The 18,759-nt window shown below is 38.8% G+C and overlaps 1 protein-coding gene across 1 annotated transcript in view; it reads left to right on the forward strand.

Annotated features, from left to right (window-relative positions):
- Positions 1-18,759, forward strand: part of ADGRV1 (adhesion G protein-coupled receptor V1) — a 564,815-nt gene that overhangs the window by 210,805 nt on the left and 335,251 nt on the right. Inside the window, exons 69-74 of the mRNA XM_060296007.1 lie at positions 410-649; positions 2,329-2,478; positions 10,838-11,311; positions 14,308-14,451; positions 16,895-17,069; positions 17,727-17,862. Coding sequence (XP_060151990.1) covers positions 410-649; positions 2,329-2,478; positions 10,838-11,311; positions 14,308-14,451; positions 16,895-17,069; positions 17,727-17,862 — 1,319 coding nt within the window. The remainder of the gene's footprint in view (positions 1-409; positions 650-2,328; positions 2,479-10,837; positions 11,312-14,307; positions 14,452-16,894; positions 17,070-17,726; positions 17,863-18,759) is intronic.

Raw genomic sequence — 18,759 nt, forward strand, 5'->3', positions numbered from 1 at the left:
TTTCACATGGTTTTATAGTCTGATTCAAATAGGTTTTGATGGACAGAAGCTGTGCACTAGCAAGACAGTTTGTACTCATATTTTTAAAGTTCATATTACTCTAATATATATATTTAGAATATGTACCTTTATGTTTTTGTTATCCTGTGGTGATAACAAATGACTGGGTATTCAGATCTTTCTTTACTTGTTAGACGTTGCTATTCATGAAAACAGATATTCTATAGATACATAGCTTATATTTGCAAATATTGTTTTAAACAACATGAGTTGATAACATAGGAATTTGCTGGAGATATTCTAGAATAATTTTCACATGTATTATATATATTTTTAATACTACATATCCTGCTAAGTAATTCTTTGTTTAAAGCTGATCGTTTCTATAAAAAAAACAAACACCCTGCAGGTAAACTGGGAGATAGTCGGACCCAATTCTCAGGAAGCCTTACCATCACAGAACAGAGACATCGCTGACCCGGTGAGCGGGTCCTTCTCCTTTGGAGATGGGGAAGGTGGAGTGAGAAGCATCACTCTGATAGTCTATCCTCATGATGACATTGAAGTTGAAAAGACTTTCATTATTAAACTTAAACTTGTGAAAGGAGAAGCTAAATTAGACTCCAGAGCTAAAGATGTTACATTAACAGTAAGTCCGAATGTGTTTTGCCCACAAAATTTTGGATTTAACGATTTATTGGAAAATGCATTTACATTTGTTGAAACTCTATGGGCTTATGATGAATTTAAAGTTATAAGACCAAATGAAGTCATAGTAATTCCTGTGGGTCAGATGTTCTGGTTGTTATATTAATTTATTCCATAGCCTTATTATTTATATATATATATATATATATATTTATTTATTTATTTATTTATTTTTTGTGGTATGTGGGCCTCTCACTGCTGTGGCCTCTCCTGTTGTGGAGCACAGGCTCCGGACACACAGGCTCAGCAGCCATGGCTCACGGGCCCAGCTGCTCCGCGGCATGTGGGATCCTCCTGGACCGGGGCACGAACCTGTGTTCCCTGCATCGGCAGGTGGACTCTCAACCACTGCGCCACCAGGGAAGCCCCAACTGATAATTTTTAAAGGCTTTAAGATAATGAGAAATACTTATTTTACACTTTCTGAGGAAACCTGATGTTTTGGGGATATTTGGCACTTTTAGAGAGGAGGCATTTGTCATATCATACGCATTGGATATCTTTGCCATTAAAGTACATAAAAGTTCACAGATGTCACAAGTCAGATTGTTGGAAGGAAGAATGGTACTTGTACAATTAGGGCAATGATGGTGTGGATCAGGTCCGAGTTCAGCATATTTTGCATGAATCACCCAGTCCATCGGGGAAGAAAGTACTGGGGACCAAGGTTACTGAAAAAAAGACTGAAAGATGCACCTTTTTTTTAAGTTTGGAAAACACTCATGTCTGGGGTCTGTATCAGTCAGATGTCTCCAGAGAACCAGAACTATTAGGAAATATATATGAAGAAGGAGTTTTTTTTTTTTTTTTTTTTTTTAAGGAATTGGCTCATGGAATTGTGGGGTCTGGCAAGTCCAAAATCCATAAAGCAGGCTGGCAGGCAGGAAGGCCAGGAAAGAACCGAAGTTGCAGTCTTGAGTTTGAATTTTGTGGGGCAGGCCAGCAGGCTGGAAACTCAAACAGGATTCCTAAATTACAGTCCTGAGGCACAATTCCTTCTTCTCCGGGAAGCCTCAGTGTTTGCTCTTTAAGGTTCAACTGACTGGATGAGGTCCGTTCACATTATTGAGAATAATTTTCTTGACTTCAAGTCAGCTGGTTGTAGATATTAATCATATCTGCAAAATGCCTTTACAGCAACATCTAGACTAGTGTTTGACCAAACAATTGGACACTGTAGCCTAGCCAGGATGACACATTAAATTAACCGTCACAGGGCCTTTGCTTCTCTCCATACTGTATTATATCATAATGAGTAGAAAGAGGTTAGCTAAACTTAACTGGTTAAATGAAGCAAATGAGAGGTGAATAAAGCTAAATTCAGTCATTGAAGTATTATCCTTTGGTGATTCTACAAATTGTAGTTTTCTGAACACTTATTCCCATTATCCTTGGGGGATAAGAATCTACCTGTTTTGGTAACAATCAACGTAATAAAGAAGGTTTTTAAAAATCAGGTAGCTAGGTGGATTATATCCAAGTATCGTGATTGTGTTTCTTTCATTTCCTCAGCTTATCTTGTACATACACAATACATCAGTGTGTTGATATATTGGATACCGTAATTTCATCCATAGCTGTTATATACATTTTCACTCTGCTCTCTGTTTCTCTTTCTAGATACAAAAGTTTGGTGATCCAAATGGAGTGGTTCAGTTTGCTCCCGACTCTTTATCTGAGGAGACCTATTTGGAGCCATTAGCTCTGGAAGGGCCCCTGATCATTACTTTCTTTGTCAAAAGAGTCAAGGGCACTCTGGGAGAGATTATGGTATCATTTTTCCTTTGATTTTTAAGTAGAGTAGTAATTTGCCTAACAACTGCGGTTGAGAGGAACAGAGAAACTGCGTGTGCTGGAGAGTTAAAGTTTTAGATATACTGAAGTGACATGAGTTTTCACACACTCTGAGAAGGCTCATTGGAGCACGTTTGGACTCTCTAGCCGGCACCAGCCTCTGGCTGTCTTTCGAAATTCAGTTACAATTAAGTTAAAAAGATCTTTCTCATATTTAATGATGAAGAAAATGACTGAACTATTTTGTAATTTTTTGTTTGCTATAATGTGAAGCTTTTCCTACTGAACAGGCCTATCCATGATTTTTATAAATTGTTTAATATAGTCTTAATATATCCTTTTTTTGGATATACCTCTTTAAATGTGTTTATTATTTTAGAAGTTTAGAACATTGTTTGAACTGAGTTAAATGTTTGTGGAATCCTTGAAACATTTCAAGAAAACATGGCTTGGAATCACTGCTCTAGATCTATTACTCTATTAGCATAGATCAATATGCATATATTCTTTATTTTCAATATAATCGAGATGCTCTTGTAAATCATGAGTATATTCATCGAACTGATCAAGGTTATCTGTTTGCTAGCAAAACATATTTTGTGAACTCTCTCTATAAACTTACCTCTTTTCCTGTATTGGTGATTAATTGTTACTTCTTCAGTTGAAACTTCATGGTTTGGAGGTAAAAAAATTCTTAGAAGATAATTTTTTACAGATTTTGGGAGGGGGGAATTCTTAATTTCTGAAATCTTAGATATCTTTTTTTTTAAAACATTCCGTTTTCTCTCAAGGTTTTTGGTTTTTTTAAGAAGTCTTTATTGGAGTATAATTGCTTTACAATGGTGTGTTAGATTCTGCTTTATAACAAAGTGAATCAGCTATACATATACATATATCCCGATATCTCTTCCCTCTTGCGTCTCCCTCCCTCCCAGCCTCCCTACCCGACCCCTCTAGGTGATGACAAAGCACTGAGCTGATCTCCCTGTGCTATGCGGCTGCTTCCCACTAGCTATCTATTTTACATTACGTAGTGTATATATGTCCATATCACTCTATCACTTTGTCCCAGCTTACACTTCCCCCTCCCCGTGTCCTCAAGTCCATTCTCTTGTAGGTCTGTGTGTTTATTCCTGTCATGCCCCTAGGTTCTTCATGACCATTTTTTTTTTTAAGATTCCATATATATGTGTTAGCATATGGTATTTATTTTTCTCTTTCTGACTTACTTCACTCTGTATGACAGATTCTGGTTCCATCCACCTCACTACAAATAACTCAATTTCGTTTCTTTTTATGGGTGAGTAATATTCCATTGTCTATATGTGCCACATCTTCTTTATCCATTCTTCTGTTGATGCACACTTAGGTTGCTTCCATGTCCTGGCTATTGTAAATAGAGCTACAGTGAACATTGTGGTGTATGACTCTTTTTGAATTATGGTTTCTCAGGGTATATGCCCAGTAGTGGGATTGCTGAGTGGTATGGTAGTTCTATTTTTAGTTTTTTAAGGAACATCCATACTGTTCTCCAAAGTGGCTGTATCAATTTACATTCCTGCCAACAGTGCAAGAGGGTTCCCTTTTCTCCACACCCTCTCCAGCCTTTATTGTTTGTAGATTTTTTGATGATGGCCATTCTGACTGGTGTGAGATGATATCTCATTGTAGTTTTAATTTGCATTTCTCTAATGATTAGTGATGTTGAGCATCCTTTCATGTGTTTGTTGGCAATCTGTATATCTTCTTTGGAGAAATATCTGTTTAGGTCTTCTGCCCATTTTTGGATTGGGTCGTTTGTTTTTTTGATATAGAGCTGCATGAGCTACTTGTAAATTTTGGAGATTAATCCTTTGTCAGTTGCTTCATTTGCAAACATTTTCTCCCATTCTGAGGGTTGTCTTTTTGTCTTGTTTATGGTTTCCTTTGCTGTGCAAAAGCTTTTAAACTTCATTAGGTCCCATTTGTTTATTTTTTTTTTATTTCCATTTCTCTAGGAGGTGGGTCAGAAAGGATCTTGCTGTGATTTATGTCATGCAGTGTTCTGCCTATGTTTTCCTCTAAGAGTTTTATAGTGTATGGCCTTACATTTAACTCTTTAATCCATTTTGAGTTTATTTTTGTGTATTGTGCTAGGGAGTGTTCTAAATGCATTCTTTTACATGTAGCTGTCCAGTTTTCCCAGCACCACTAATTGAAGAGGCTGTCTTTTCTCCATTGTATATTCTTGTTTCCTTTATCAAAGATAAGGTGACCATATGTGCATGGGTTTATCTCTGGGCTTTCTATCCTGTTCCATTAATCTGTGTTTCTGTTTTTGTGCCAGTACCATACTGTCTTGATTACTGTAGCTTTGTAATATAGTCTGAAGTCAGGGAGCCTGAATCCTCCAGCTCCGTTTCTCTTTCTCAAGATTGCTTTGGCTATTTGGGGTCTTTTGTGTTTCCATACAAATTGTGAAATTTTTTGTTCTACTTCTGTGTAAAATGCCATTGGTACTTTGATAGGGATTGCATTGAATCTGTAGTTTGCTTTGGGGAGTAGAGTCATTTTCACAATGTTGATTATTCCAATCCAAGAACATGGTATATCTCTCCGTCTATGTATCATCTTTAATTTCTTTCATCAGTGTTTTATAGTTTTCTGCATACAGGTCTTTTGTCTCCTTAGCTAGGTTTATTCCTCGGTATTTTATTCTTTTTGTTGCACTGGTAAATGGGAGTGTTTCCTTAATTTCACTTTCAGATTTTTCATCATTAGTGTATAGGAATGCAAGAGATTTCTGTTCATTAATTTTGTATCCTGCTACTTTAACAAATCCATTGATTAACTCTAGTTGTTTATGGTAGCATATTCAGGATGCTCTATGTATAGTATCATGTCATCTGCAAACAGTGACAGCTTTACTTCTTCTTTTCCAATTTGGATTCCTTTTATTTCTTTTTCTTCACTGATTGCCGTGGCGAAAACTTCCAAAACAATGTTGAATAATGTGATGAGAGTGGGCAACCTTGTCTTGTTCCTGATCAGAGTGGAAATGGTTTCAGTTTTTCACCATTGAAGATGATGTTGGCTGTGGGTTTGTCATATATGGCCTTTATTATGTTGAGGTAAGTTCCCTCTGTGCCTACTTTCTGGAGGATTTTTATCATAAATAGGTGTTGAATTTTGTCGAAAGCTTTTTCTGCATCTATTGAGATGATCATATGGTTTTTATCCTTCATTTTATTAATATGGTGTATCACATTGATCGATTTGTGTATATTGAAGAATCCTTGCATTCCTGGGATAAACCCCACTTGATCATGGTGTATGATCCTTTTAATGTGCTGTTGGATTCTGTTTGCTAGTATTTTGTTGAGGATTTTTGCATCTATGTTCATCAGTGATATTTGCCTGTAGTATTCTTTCTTGGTGATGTCTTTGTCTGGTTTTCGTATCAGGGTGATGGTGGCCTTGTAGAATGAGTTAGGGAGTGTTCCTCCCTCTGCTATATTTTGGAAGAGTTTGAGAAGGATAGGTGTTAGCTCTTCTCTAAATGTTTGGTAGAATTCACCTGTGAAGCCATTTGGTCCTGTTCTTTTGTTTGTTGGAAGATTTTTAATCACAGTTTCAGTTTCAGTGCTTCTGATTGGTCTATTTATATTTCTGTTTTTCCTGGTTCAGTCTCGGAAGGTTGTGCTTTTCAAAGAATTTGTCCATTTCTTCCAGGTTGGCCATTTTATTGGCATATAGTTGCTTGTAGTAATCTCTCATGATCCTTTGTATTTCTGCAGTGTCAGTTGTTACTTCTCCTTTTTCATTTCTAATTCTGTTGATTTGAGTCTTCTCCCTTTTTTTCTTATTGAGTCTGGGTAATGGTTTATCAATTTTGTTTATCTTCTCAAAGAACCAGCTTTTAGTTTTATTGATGTTTGCTATCGTTTCCTTCATTTCTTTTTCATTTATTTCTGATCTGATCTTTATGATTTCTTTACTTCTGCTAACTTTGGGGTTTTTTTGTTCTTCTTTCTCTAATTGCTTTAGGTGTAAGGTTAGGTTGTTTATTTGAGGTGTTTCTTGTTTCTTAAGATAGGATTGTATTGCTATAAACTTCCCTCTTAGAACTGCTTATGCTGCATCCCGTAGGTTTTGGGTCATTGTGTTTTCATTGTCATTTGTTTCTAGGTATTTTTTGATTTCCTCTTTGATTTCTTCAGTGATCTCTTGGTTATTTAGTAGTGTATTGTTTAGCCTCCATGTGTTTGTATTTTTTACAGATTTTTTTCCTGTAACTGATATCTAGTCTCATAGCGTTGTAGTCGGAAAAGATTCTTGATGTGATTTCAATTTTCTTAAATTTAGCAAGGCTTGATTTGTAACCAAGATATGATCTATCCTTTAGAATGTTCCATGAGCACTTGAGAAGAAAGTGTATTCTCTTGTTTTTGGATGGAATGTCCTATAAATATAAATTAAGTCCATCTTGTTTAATGTATCATTTAAAGCTTGTGTTTCCTTATTTATTTTCATTTTGGATGATCCGTCCATTGGTGAAAGTGAGACGTTAAAGTCCCCTACTATGATTGTGTTACTGTCGATTTCCCCTTTTATGGCTGTTAGCATTTGCCTTATGTATTGAGGTGCTCCTATGTTGGGTGCATAAATATTTACAATTGTTATATCTTCTTGGATTGATCCCTTAATCATTATGTAGTGTCCTTCTTTGTCTCTTGTAGTAATCTTTGTTTTAAAGTCTATTTTGTCTGATATGAGAATTACTACTACAGCTTTCTTTTGGTTTCCATTTGCATGGAGTATCTTTTTCCATCCCCTCACTTTCAGTTTGTATGTGTCCCTAGGTCTGAAGTGGGTCTCTTGTAGACAGCATATATATGGGTCTCGTTTTTGTATTCATTCAGCCAATCTATGTCTTTTGGTTGGAGCATTTAATCCATTTACATTCAAGGTGATTGTCAATATGTATGTTCCTATTACCATTTTCTTAATTGTTTTGGGTTTGTTTTTGTGGGTCTTTTCCTTCTCCTGTATTTCCTGCCTAGAGAAGTTCCTTTAGCGTTTGTTGTAATGATGGTTTGGTGGTGCTGAATTCTCTTAGGTTTTCCTTGTCTGTAAAGGTTTTAATTTCTCCGTCAAATCTGAGTGAGATCCTTGCTGGGTAGAGTAATCTTGGTTGTAGGTTTTTCCTTTTCATCACTTTAAATGTTGTCCTGCACTCCCTTCTGGCTTACAGAGTTTCTGCTGAAAGATCAGCTGTTAACCTTACAGGGATTCCCTTGTTTGTTGTTTTTCCCTTGCTGCTTTTAATATTTTTTCTTTTATTTAATTTTTGATAGTTTGGTTAATAACTGTCTTGGCGTGTTTCTCCTTGGATTTATCCTGTATGGGACTCTCTGTGCTTCCTGGACTTGATTAATTATTTCCTTTCCCATATTAGGGAAGTTTTCAACTGTAGTCTCTTGAAATATTTTCTCAGTTTCTTTCTTTTTCTGTTCTTCTGGGACCCCTATAATTAGGATGTTGGTGCATTTAATGTTGTCCCAGAGGTCTCTGAGACTGTCCTCAATTCTTTTCATTCTCTTTTCTTTATTCTGCTCTGTGGTAGTTATTTCCACAAGTTTATCTTCCAGGTCATGTATCCATTCTTCTGCCTCAGTTATTCTGCTACTGATTCCTTCTAGAGAATTTTTGATTTCATTTATTGTGTTGTTCATCATTGTTTGCTCTTTAGTTCTTCTAGGCCCTTGTTAAACATTTCTTGTATTTTCTCCATTCTATTTCCAAGATTTTGGATCATCTTTACTATCATTATTCTGAATTCTTTTTCAGGTAGACTGCCTATTTCCTCTTCATTTGTTAGGTCTGGTAGGTTTTTTCCTTGCTCCTTCATATGCTGTGTGTTTCTCTGTCTTCTCATTTTGCTTAATTTACTGTGTTTGTGGTCTTTCACAGGCTGCAGGTTCGTAGTTCCCGTTGTTTTTGGTGTCTGCCCCTGGCTAAGGTTGGTTCAGTGGGTTGTGTAGGCTTCCTGGTGGAGGGAACTAGTGCCTGTGTTCTGGTGGATGAGGCTGGATCTTGTCTTTCTGGTGGGCAGGTCCGCATCTGGTGGTGTGTTTTGGGGTGTCTGTGACCTTATTATGATTTTAGTCAGCCTCTCTCCTAATGGGTGGGGTTGTGTTCCTGTCTTGCTAGTTGTTTGGCCTAGGGTGTCCAGCACTTTAGTTTGCTGGTTGTTTAGTGGAGCTGGATCTTGGTGTTTAGATGGAGATGTCTGGGAGATTTTCGCTGTTTGATATTACGTGGTGCTGGGAGGTTTCTGGTGGGCCAATGTCCTGAACTTGGCTCTCCCACCTCAGAGGTACAGCCCCGAAACCTGGCCAGAGCACCAAGACCCTGTCATCCACATGGCTCAGAATAAAAGGGAGAAGAAAAGAAAGAAAAGAATAAAATAAAATAAAGTTATTAAAGTAAACAATAATTATTAAAAATAAAAAAATGTTTATGAAGTAATTTTAAAAAAAGGAAGGAAGAAAGAAAGAAAGAGCAACCAAACCAAAAGAAAAATCCACCAATGATAACAAGCACTAACTGTACTAAAAAAAAAAAAAAAAGAAAAAAAAACAGACCGACAGAACCCTAGGACAAATGGTAAAAGCAAAGCTATACAGACAAAAATCACACACAGAAGCATACACATACACACTCTCAAAAAGAGAAAAAGGACTTTAGTTGCCCCCAAAGTCCACCTCCTCAATTTGGGATGATTCGTTGTCTATTCAGGTATTCTGCAGATGCAGGGTACATCAAGTGGACTGTGGAGATTTAATCCGCTGCTACTGAGGCTGCTGGGAGAAATTTCCCTTTCTCTTCCTTTGTTCACACAGCTCCTGGGGTTCAGTTTTGGATTTGGCCCCGCCTCTGTGTGTAGGTCGCCTGAGGGCATCTGTTCTTCGCCCAGACAGGACGAGGTTAAAGGAGCAGCTGATTTGGGGGCTCTGGCTCACTCAGGCCGGGGGGAGGGAGGGGTACGGGTACGGGGCGAGCCTGTGGCGGCAGAGGCCGGTGTGACGTTGCACCCGCCTGAGGCGCGCAGTGTGTTCTCCTGGGGAATTTGTCCCTGGATCACGGGAGCCTGGCAGTGGTGGGCTGCACAGCCTCCCGGGAGGGGTGGTGTGGAGAGTGACCTGTGCTTGCACACAGGTTTCTTGGTGGCTGCAGCAGCAGCCTTAGCGTCTCATGCCCCTGTCTGGGGTCTACACTGATAGCCGTGGCTCACACCTGTCCCTGGAGCTCATTTAGGTAGCGCTCTTAATCCCCTTTCCTCGTGCACCAGGAAACAAAGAGGCAAGGAAAAGTCTCTTGCCTCTTAGGCAGGTCCAGGCTTTTTCCCGGACTCCCTCCCGTCTAGCTGTGGTGCACTAACCCCTTCAGGCTGTGTTCACGCAGCCAACCCCAGTCCTCTCCCTGGGATCTGACTTCTGAAGCCCAAGCCTCAGCTCCCAGACCTCGCCCGCCCTGGTGGGTGAGCAGACAAGCCTCTCAGGCTGGTGAGTGCTGGTCGGCACCGATCCTCTGTGCGGGAATCTCTCCGCTTTGCCCTCTGCACCCCTGTTGCTGTGCTCTCCTCTGCGGCACCGAAGCTTCCGCCCTCCGCCTGCAAAGGGGCTTCCTAGTGTGTGGAAACCTTTCCTCCTTCACAGCTCCCTCTCACTGGTGCAGGTACCGTCCCTATCCTTTTGTCTATGTTTATTCTTTTTTCTTTTGCCCTACCCAGGTATGTGGGGAGTTTCTTGCCTTTTGGGAGGTCTGAGGTCTTCTGCCAGCGTTCAGCAGGTGTTCTGTAGGAGTTGTTCTACACGTAGATGTATTTCTGATGTATTTGTGGGGAGGAAGGTGATCTCCACGTCTTACTCTTCCGCCATCTGGAAGCTCCTCCTCGATATTCTCTTTTTATTAAAAACAAACAAAAACAAATTCCAGTGTGAATGTCAGATTATCTACTTACTTTTTACCTTCAAATATTGTCTGTGGTTCACTATTGAATGTATTTGTGGTACTGGTATTTTAAAGTTAACTTGTTTATCTTTCCAAATTACGTTATTTTAGAAGCAGGTGAAATGAAATTTTATAATCCTGTCTTGCAAATTGCATACAACAGCCTGAAAGAGTTAAGATACTTTCTAAATTACCTAACTACTTGGAAAGTTTCACTTGGAATATAATGATGCACACTTAATTTTTTTTGTATATAGTAGAAGAAAACTAATTTAAAGGATTTTTGATTCAGTATACTGAATTGTATAACTTTGTTGGGGTTTTTTTCCTTTTATTTTAGGTTTACTGGGAATTAAGCAGTGAGTTTGATATTACTGGAGACTTTCTATCTACAAAAGGATTTTTCACCATTGCTGATGGAGAAAGTGAGGCCAGCTTTGATGTTAACTTGCTACCAGATGATGTACCTGAGATAGAGGAAGTTTATGTGATTCAGCTTGTTTCTGTAAAGGGAGGAGCAGAACTTGATCCAGAAAAATGCATCACACGGTTCTCTGTCTCTGCAAATGATGACCCACATGGGGTATTTGCCCTGTATTCAGATCACCAGTCAATACTTATTAGGCAGAACCTTAGTAGATTCATCCAAATTAATGTAACCCGGCTTGCTGGAACATTTGGAGATGTGACTGTTGGATATCGAATATCATCTGATCCTAAGAAGCAGTCTGTTGTTACTGAAGATGCAGAGAGGCAGCTGGTGGTCAAAGATGGCACCAGATATAAAGTGGACACAGTGTCAGTCAAGAGTCAGGTTTGTAGCATTTCTTTAATTTCCTGATCATTCCAATAAAACTCCTTCAGGAAAGCCCTAGTTAATCTCATGATCAGTTTAAAGTCTTATTCTGATATTTAAATGGAACCATGGAAAATACCTTAGAAACTGCATACTAATTATTGGATAATACATATACTGAAGTATTTTCAGATTATAAGTAAGTAAGTATATTCTTATTTGGAGATAAAATATTTTTGTCTAGATAGTAGCAGGCACTTATTTAGTACTTCAGAGTTCCAGAAATTGTTCCAAGTGCTACATAAACACACACACACACACACACACACACACACACACACACACACACACACACACACACACACACTCTGGATGCTTGTTGAAGGGAAGATATTTGTAGACTTCCTAGGACAGCAGACTGTTCTGCCGACATATCAGGTGAGAGTGCTAGGAATACATGGATTTTCTGTGGGTCAAATAGATACCTAGCAGTCTTTCTCAGTGTGATCCACAGAAAGTGATTGGAGCAACTGTTTTCATCCTCCCAAGAAGATAACTAGTATCATTCCATATGCATGGCAGAGAAGTTAATTTATTTCATGCATGAGATGCATTATAGCTGTGAGGATTAATTATCTCATGGTTGAGAAAGTCTGTACCAGAGGACACTTTTAGATTATCTCCTGTGGTGGTACCTGGGACATTTTGAAGGATGGTAGTCCTCTTGTCATTTTACTTTGAAAACTTAATGGTATAGTTGATAAAGATACTTAGCTTTCTTAATACCTGTTTGAATTATCTATGGATTTCTTAATAACTGTTTTGAAGCTCTATTATTTTTATGATTTCTATTTTCAATAAAGAGTAACAAAAGTTTACTAGCTTACCCATCTATGAAAGCTTCCTCTTATTTGTTTACTTTAACATCTTTCATTAGTGTATTTAAATTTGCATGGGTTCCTTCTGTCTCTTACATTCCACTATGTGTGGTGTAGACTGCACATAGATTATTATGTGAGTTAGACTTCCAAGGTGACTATTTAGGGCAACATGTGACATGCGCATAAACTGAGGGGAGGATTTTTCCAGCGGTCCCTTTCTCCCCTCACACCCTGGGTGTAATGCATTGCTCTTTAAAGTTTGGGATGTTAATTACAAGTTACATATAGATCTACCTGATCTACCGCCCTGATAAAAGTTAGGACTTCGGACAGGTCCGCCACAGAGAAGGACCTTCAAGTGGGTCTTGGGACAGAATGAGTTTCCATTAGGCTCTGAAAACTAGAAGACTCTTGATGTTGGTTTAACATGAGGACCAGGGAGTGAACAGTTACCTCACCTGGGTAACAACAGGCTTCTCAGATGAAGTACTCACTGATGGTAAGAATCATTGGCACGATAAAGAAACAAGTCTGCGTTTAAAAGAATTTAAGTTAGAATGCAAGATAAGATTATATTCACGGCTGTCATTTATTCAGATATTTATTGAGCACTTGCTATGTGTCAGTCATTGTGAGAAGCACAGCAGCTACAGCGATCACAAAGACATAATCTCCGTTGTCAGGTTGCTCCCTGTCTAGTGCAGGAGAAGGCCCTTGAACAGCCAATTATAAAAGCAAGCAGATAAGCAGTGTTCAAGATGCACACAGGATATTATGGGGCTGTAAACTCCATTTGTGCCCAAAGCCATCAAGAATGATGGGAAATATGTAGAATAGTATTGGTGATACAGTCCTGGATCAGGGACATGGAAGGGCAAAACAGAACACCCTCAACTCCTAAAAACCTTCAAGGTCGTTTTCAAATTAGTCTACCCGCTTTTCTTCTGTAGGCAAACCAGCGTTTCTCCAAATCCATCATTACTCCTGTTCAACTTTAATGTTTAATTACTGCACCTTGGGGACCTGCCACACTCCATAAGTATGTGTGCTGCACGGGCCCGTGAACAGAAGAGTTGGGTAGGAAGGCACAAATGCCTGGGAGCTTTGAGCTGACATCTGGCCGTTCATTCTTTAGGAAATCGGGACAAAAAAAATCCTTAGCTGCCCAGCCAGTGAACTGCATGGGGAAGGGGCACACCCTTCAAGGAGAGGAGGGAGGCACATGATTGAAGTCAGGACACCATGATTTATTTCTGTTTCCTCAGCACTTGATCTATGCTTCATGTTCAGTGAATGTGATTTGGAAAAGATGAAGGTTGATTGAATGAATAAAACATCTGTTCCCCTCATGTTGTACATTTGAAACCACTATAGTACATATTTTACACATTTCAGAGTGTGTTTTGTGTTTTAAGTACATTACATTTAAAAGAAGGACAGACTTCATAGAAATAGTTATTTGTACATTCAATAAAGATGTACAGAGTTGTTAGTAATATTCCAGGTTACGGGGGCTTATCCATTATCAGTAACAAGGTTTCTATGGAAAAATGTATTATATCAATAAGTGTTAAAAAATCTTTTAAAGTAATACCAGGTTTTAAATTCAGGATTTCCCTATTTTGTTGGATTCTAAAACTTTGAAAATTGGTAGTCTAATAAATGGTGTTAGTAGTCTTTATTTGTCCCAAGTATTCAAATAATCAGTACACCTAAATCATTATCTGTTTTAAGTAACTGTCATTAGAGTTCTTAGTTTCTACACAATGAAAAGGGAGAAAGTGAGTTTTGCTGGTTTTAGGAGCTGACACTGTTCACCAGTGAGCTCTTTCCATTCCTGTGCACGTGATTCTATCACTAATACTACTTCTGAGATTCTCATCATTCTTCAGGTCATTTGGGCACACAGAGAGTATTTGCAGATTTGTGTTTTTTTTTAATACTGTATGGCTCTCAGTGTTAGCGTCAAAGTCTTCCTGCTGGTGCTTTGTTTTGTAACATGGGGGAAAGGGCATATACTGATGAAACTGATACAAAAGGAGGAAATGCTAATGACTCATTTCAATTGTCAGTATTTTTCTTTGAAAATTATTTTTTACTATTAAAAAAGTCATTGATACTGTTTGTATATAGGTCTTCCTACCCCTGGGCTCTAATTTCACCTTGCAACTGGTGACTGTGATGCTTGTTGGTGGAAGTTTCTATGGCATGCCAAGAATTCTCCAGGAAGCAAAATCTGCTGTCCTTCCAGTCCCTGAGAAAGCTGCCAATTCTCAGGTAATTGGCCCTGGGTGTGGTACTACCCCGGAACCACTAGAGGGCAGCTCTTATAGGAAGGACTAAGATTCTTAGAATTTCTTAAGATTCACTATTTCCTTAAATCTAAGTAATCCTATGAATATCAAAGTAGACACTGTGGATACACTATATGAAAATAATTTGTCAGTTTTCAACATTAGATAGAAAACTATATCTCCTTTCTGGAGTTTTAGAAAGTTTCTGTCTTGTAGAATGTAAGGTGTCGAATTTTTAAATTAATTAATTAATTAATTAATTTTTGGCTGCATTGGGTCTTCATTGTTGCACGCGGGCTTTCTCTAGCTGCGGCGAGGGGGGGCTGCTCTTCGTTGCGGTGTGCGGGCTCTAGGCGCTGCAGCTTCAGTAGTTGTGGCTTACGAACTCTAGAGCGCAGACTCAGTAGTTGTGGCGCATGGGCTTAGTTGCTCTGTGGCATGTGGGATCTTCCCAGACCAGGGCTCGAACTCATGTCCCCTGCCTTGGCAGGCGCATTCTTAACCACTGCGCCATCAGGGAAGTCCTAGAGTTTTTAAAATAACAGTCACCTAGAGTCAAAACTTCAGGTTTTTTCTTGAAAATGAATATTTAACATTGAGATATTTTATGCTAAATAATTAAAATTAGAATGAAACCTCAGTTCATATTTCAGACTTTCTCATTTACTAAGATTGTAAATATTTAACTTGTGGGGCTCTTTTCACTGTGGCAAGTTTGTTCTGATATAGGTTAATGCTAGTGGTGCACCTAAGTATTTGAACCTTCTACCTGAATTCATTTTAGGGAAGATTGTTCCCTAATCACTTTATAAATTCACATGAGAACAAAGAATACCTTGAGGGCTTTGCTTCCTGTGTAGGCCAATTCTGTCAATATAGGAACAAGACAGGGCTCCTGTCTCTGGCTACGGTAATGTGTGTATTTTATAAACCATAATAAGGGATAAGCATGCATCCTACTCCTTCAGGTGGGAGTTCCTTCAGTTCCTTGACCAGGATGTGGAATCTGTGCAGGAGGGGCAGGAGTGTGGGCAGATCTGGCCACTAGCTTGTGTAACAGGGTCTCTGGCCATTAAGGGGATGCTCTCCAGTTACTCCCACCTAGGCTGCTTCTCCCCAGGGAATGAATTTGCTTTGCTCCCTAAAGTGGAATCCACCAGCATTAAAATTAACTGAGAGGAATTGTCTTCTTTCTGCACCTCCTCTTTTCAAGAAGGAAAGAGGGTATAGAATTTAATGCTTTGACATTTTGTTACCTTCTTTTTGTTCACAGGTTGTTAATAACAAAGATTCCTTTCAACCTGAATCCTTTGTTTGGTGTAGTAAACTATTTTCTTCTCCTTCTCCATGCATGTTGTCACAACATTATGTCACATCAAAGGGCCAGATCAGGGCCAGTCATGGAGTATTCCTGTCCTTGGTGTATCCTCTGTACTCCTTACCAGTATTTGTATGTGGGGGGTGTGTGTGTGTGTGTGATGTGCCTAGGACACTTTCAAACAGCCTCTAGCCATTTGGCAAGCATGAGCTCAGATATGCCAAAGATTTTGGCAGTTGCTAACCAGAAGCCTCACTGTAATAAGGAATCTAGGCGGGTGTCAAATTGAAGTTGTTGGTTTTTCTTTTCTGTGGCTTCAGAAGCTGTCCTGTGGCCCCTTTCACACTTTCTGCTCCTCTCCATTCCAATTTAAAATGGGGAGAATGAGTCTTAATATAGAACTGTTGATTCTATGGTATTCCAAATGTATAGATATTGGGACCAAAGAGGTAAACTGAGTTGTCTAAATAACAGTGTGAATCCAGGAATCTGGTTTTATTCTTATTCTTTGACCAGAACTTATTTCATCTATGAATCCCAGGGTACCCTGGGAAGGTTGCCCTGAAAACCAGATCTTACTTGGTGTGGATGAAAAAGATTGTTATTTTAAAAAAATCTTTGAGGGTTTCTGATCCTCAAAAAAAAGATATTGTATTGAATCAAAGAGCTGAAAAGAACCTTAATAGAAAATCTAGTTCATGGTACTCACTTTATAAATAAAGAATTTATTATTATACCTTAGAAAGAAGTCAGATTTCAGTTCTAGACAAATTAGGTTCTATAAAGACCCGTCAACAAATCATATTAAAATGCCATGTTTAATCTTTCCTTTCATTTAACCATAATTACCATTATATTTTTAGATATGGTTAATTCAGGGGTTTACATTTTGATAAAAAAATAAAGCTGTAAACTATAATCAGCATTATAAAATAGAATAAATTTTCAAATTTCACATGTCATTTCTTAACTACTACTCTTTAATTGACTATATTTTAGAACAGGAAATATACTGTGTAAACAAAGAGAAAGTTGACTTTTAACCCACTCTTCAGAAAACAAGAACCTTTAGAGAGAAATAAAATGTTCTAAGCATGTTTTTCCTCAGGTTGGATTTGAGTCTACTGCTTTTCCACTCCTGGACATCACCGCTGGAACAAGCCAAGTTGTGATTTCTAGGAGAGGCACGTATGGCTCTCTCAAGGTTTCCTGGGCGGCTGGATATGTTCCTGGGTTAAAAATCCCCGAATTCGTTGTTGTTGGCAATATGACCCCCAAAGTGGGTGAGTTGTGGCTTTTCTAGGATTTTCCCTATAGAACATGGAAATGTGTAATTGGCCACTAATTTTCCTGAATCCTCTTTACTCTGGACAGTGAGCTATTTGCCTCCTAATACAGTCCTCTCAGATTTAAGTGATCAGAATTTCACAGGCTGCTTGGTGAGAATGAGAGGAACTTTATTCGTTCAAATGGAAAACTTCATACCTCACCTGGAAATAATGGTCACTAAGCAGACTACTCTGTTTATACCTGAGGAGTTAGTTCTAAAAACCTAATGTGGCCCATACGATAATCAAAAAAGACACACCTTTATATCCATTTACATGTTCATCTGAATATTTCTGACAGTTGAGCAGCTGTTATTTCATCTACTTTATTTTTAGTTATACCATAAGCTCTGTGAGGATCAGTGAGGTGCAAAAGTTAGGTGGTTTGACCTCTACCTTGTAAAGGAGGCATGATTAAAGGCAAGGTGTGTGTGGTCTACGGAGCTTCCTCTATTTACACTCCCTCCCCCACTGACTTTTTAAATGTTTTACCTTTTGTAGACTGTCATAGAATTTTGGAAAAGGAAAGATTTCACTCTATTTTTAAGAGTTGAATCCCAATTTAAGAACTCAGAAATGAAACCCAGCTTCCCTTTTCATGTTCCCTGTCAGGGAGTCTTTCATTTTCCCATGGAGAAGAAAGTAAAAGAGTCTTGCTGTGGACATTTCCTAGCCCTGGTCGGCCAGAGGCCTTTGTCATTCACCTCTCAGGAGTGCAGAGCAGTGCCCCTGGTGGGGCTCAGCTTCGGTAAGACCAACTTGATTTTCAGCCAAGAAAGTCTCTGAGGAATAAGCTGGAATTTACCTGTTGAAACAAAAAAAAAGACACAAGGATCTCTCTCCTTGAAGCAGAGGCGAAAACAGTTTTAGTGTAGAGCAATATATGGCCTGCATTGCCAAAGATGCCACCACCCACTGCTTGCTTGAAGAGCGTTTCTCATGACCTCTCACTCAAGAATGTTGGCCTGAGGTGACACCTCCAAAAAGAACCATGATGGCAAAGCCACCTTTTTTTTTTTTTTTGAAAATGCATTTATTCAGGGACACACATGGTTTAAAATACTCCTTCTACAGGGAGAATTCCAACCTGGGTCTGGCAGCTTTCCATGGTTTTGGTTGGGTGAACAGCGTTATTTCAAGAACAGTCCTATGAGCTGCTGAGTTGGGGTTCAAGTTGCTGAATTCAGGAGGAAAGGAAATTCTGATTCCCCTTCAATCCAGGAGCCAAGAGACTGAAAGCCACAGGAGTCTAACTTAAAATTGCAAAGCCACTATTTTTAAAGGAAACTGTCTTCTGAAAGGTAGCCAAAAATACCTGATTTCTCCAAGAGATAAAGAATAAGAATAAGAAATCACAGTAGGATAATAATGTGACTTGAACTAGTAGTTCTTTTGAGTTTAATTTATATCAGTATATTTGCAGATAAATATGTCCTGGTCAAAAGCAATTGACTTTTCTCATACGTGAGATGGATTTGATCAGAACAACAGAGGACTGATCTTAGAGCCAGACCCTGGGTTTAATCCTGGCTGTGTCACTTACTTTCTGTGTGACTTTGGGAAAGTTACTTGATCTTTCTGTTCTTTAGTTTACTTATTTGGAAACTGGGAAAAATGTGTGGGCAAAACCAGTGTGTGTTCAAGT

This window comes from Globicephala melas, chromosome 3, assembly GCF_963455315.2.
Source record: "Globicephala melas chromosome 3, mGloMel1.2, whole genome shotgun sequence".
In the NCBI taxonomy this organism is placed as follows: domain Eukaryota; kingdom Metazoa; phylum Chordata; class Mammalia; order Artiodactyla; family Delphinidae; genus Globicephala; species Globicephala melas.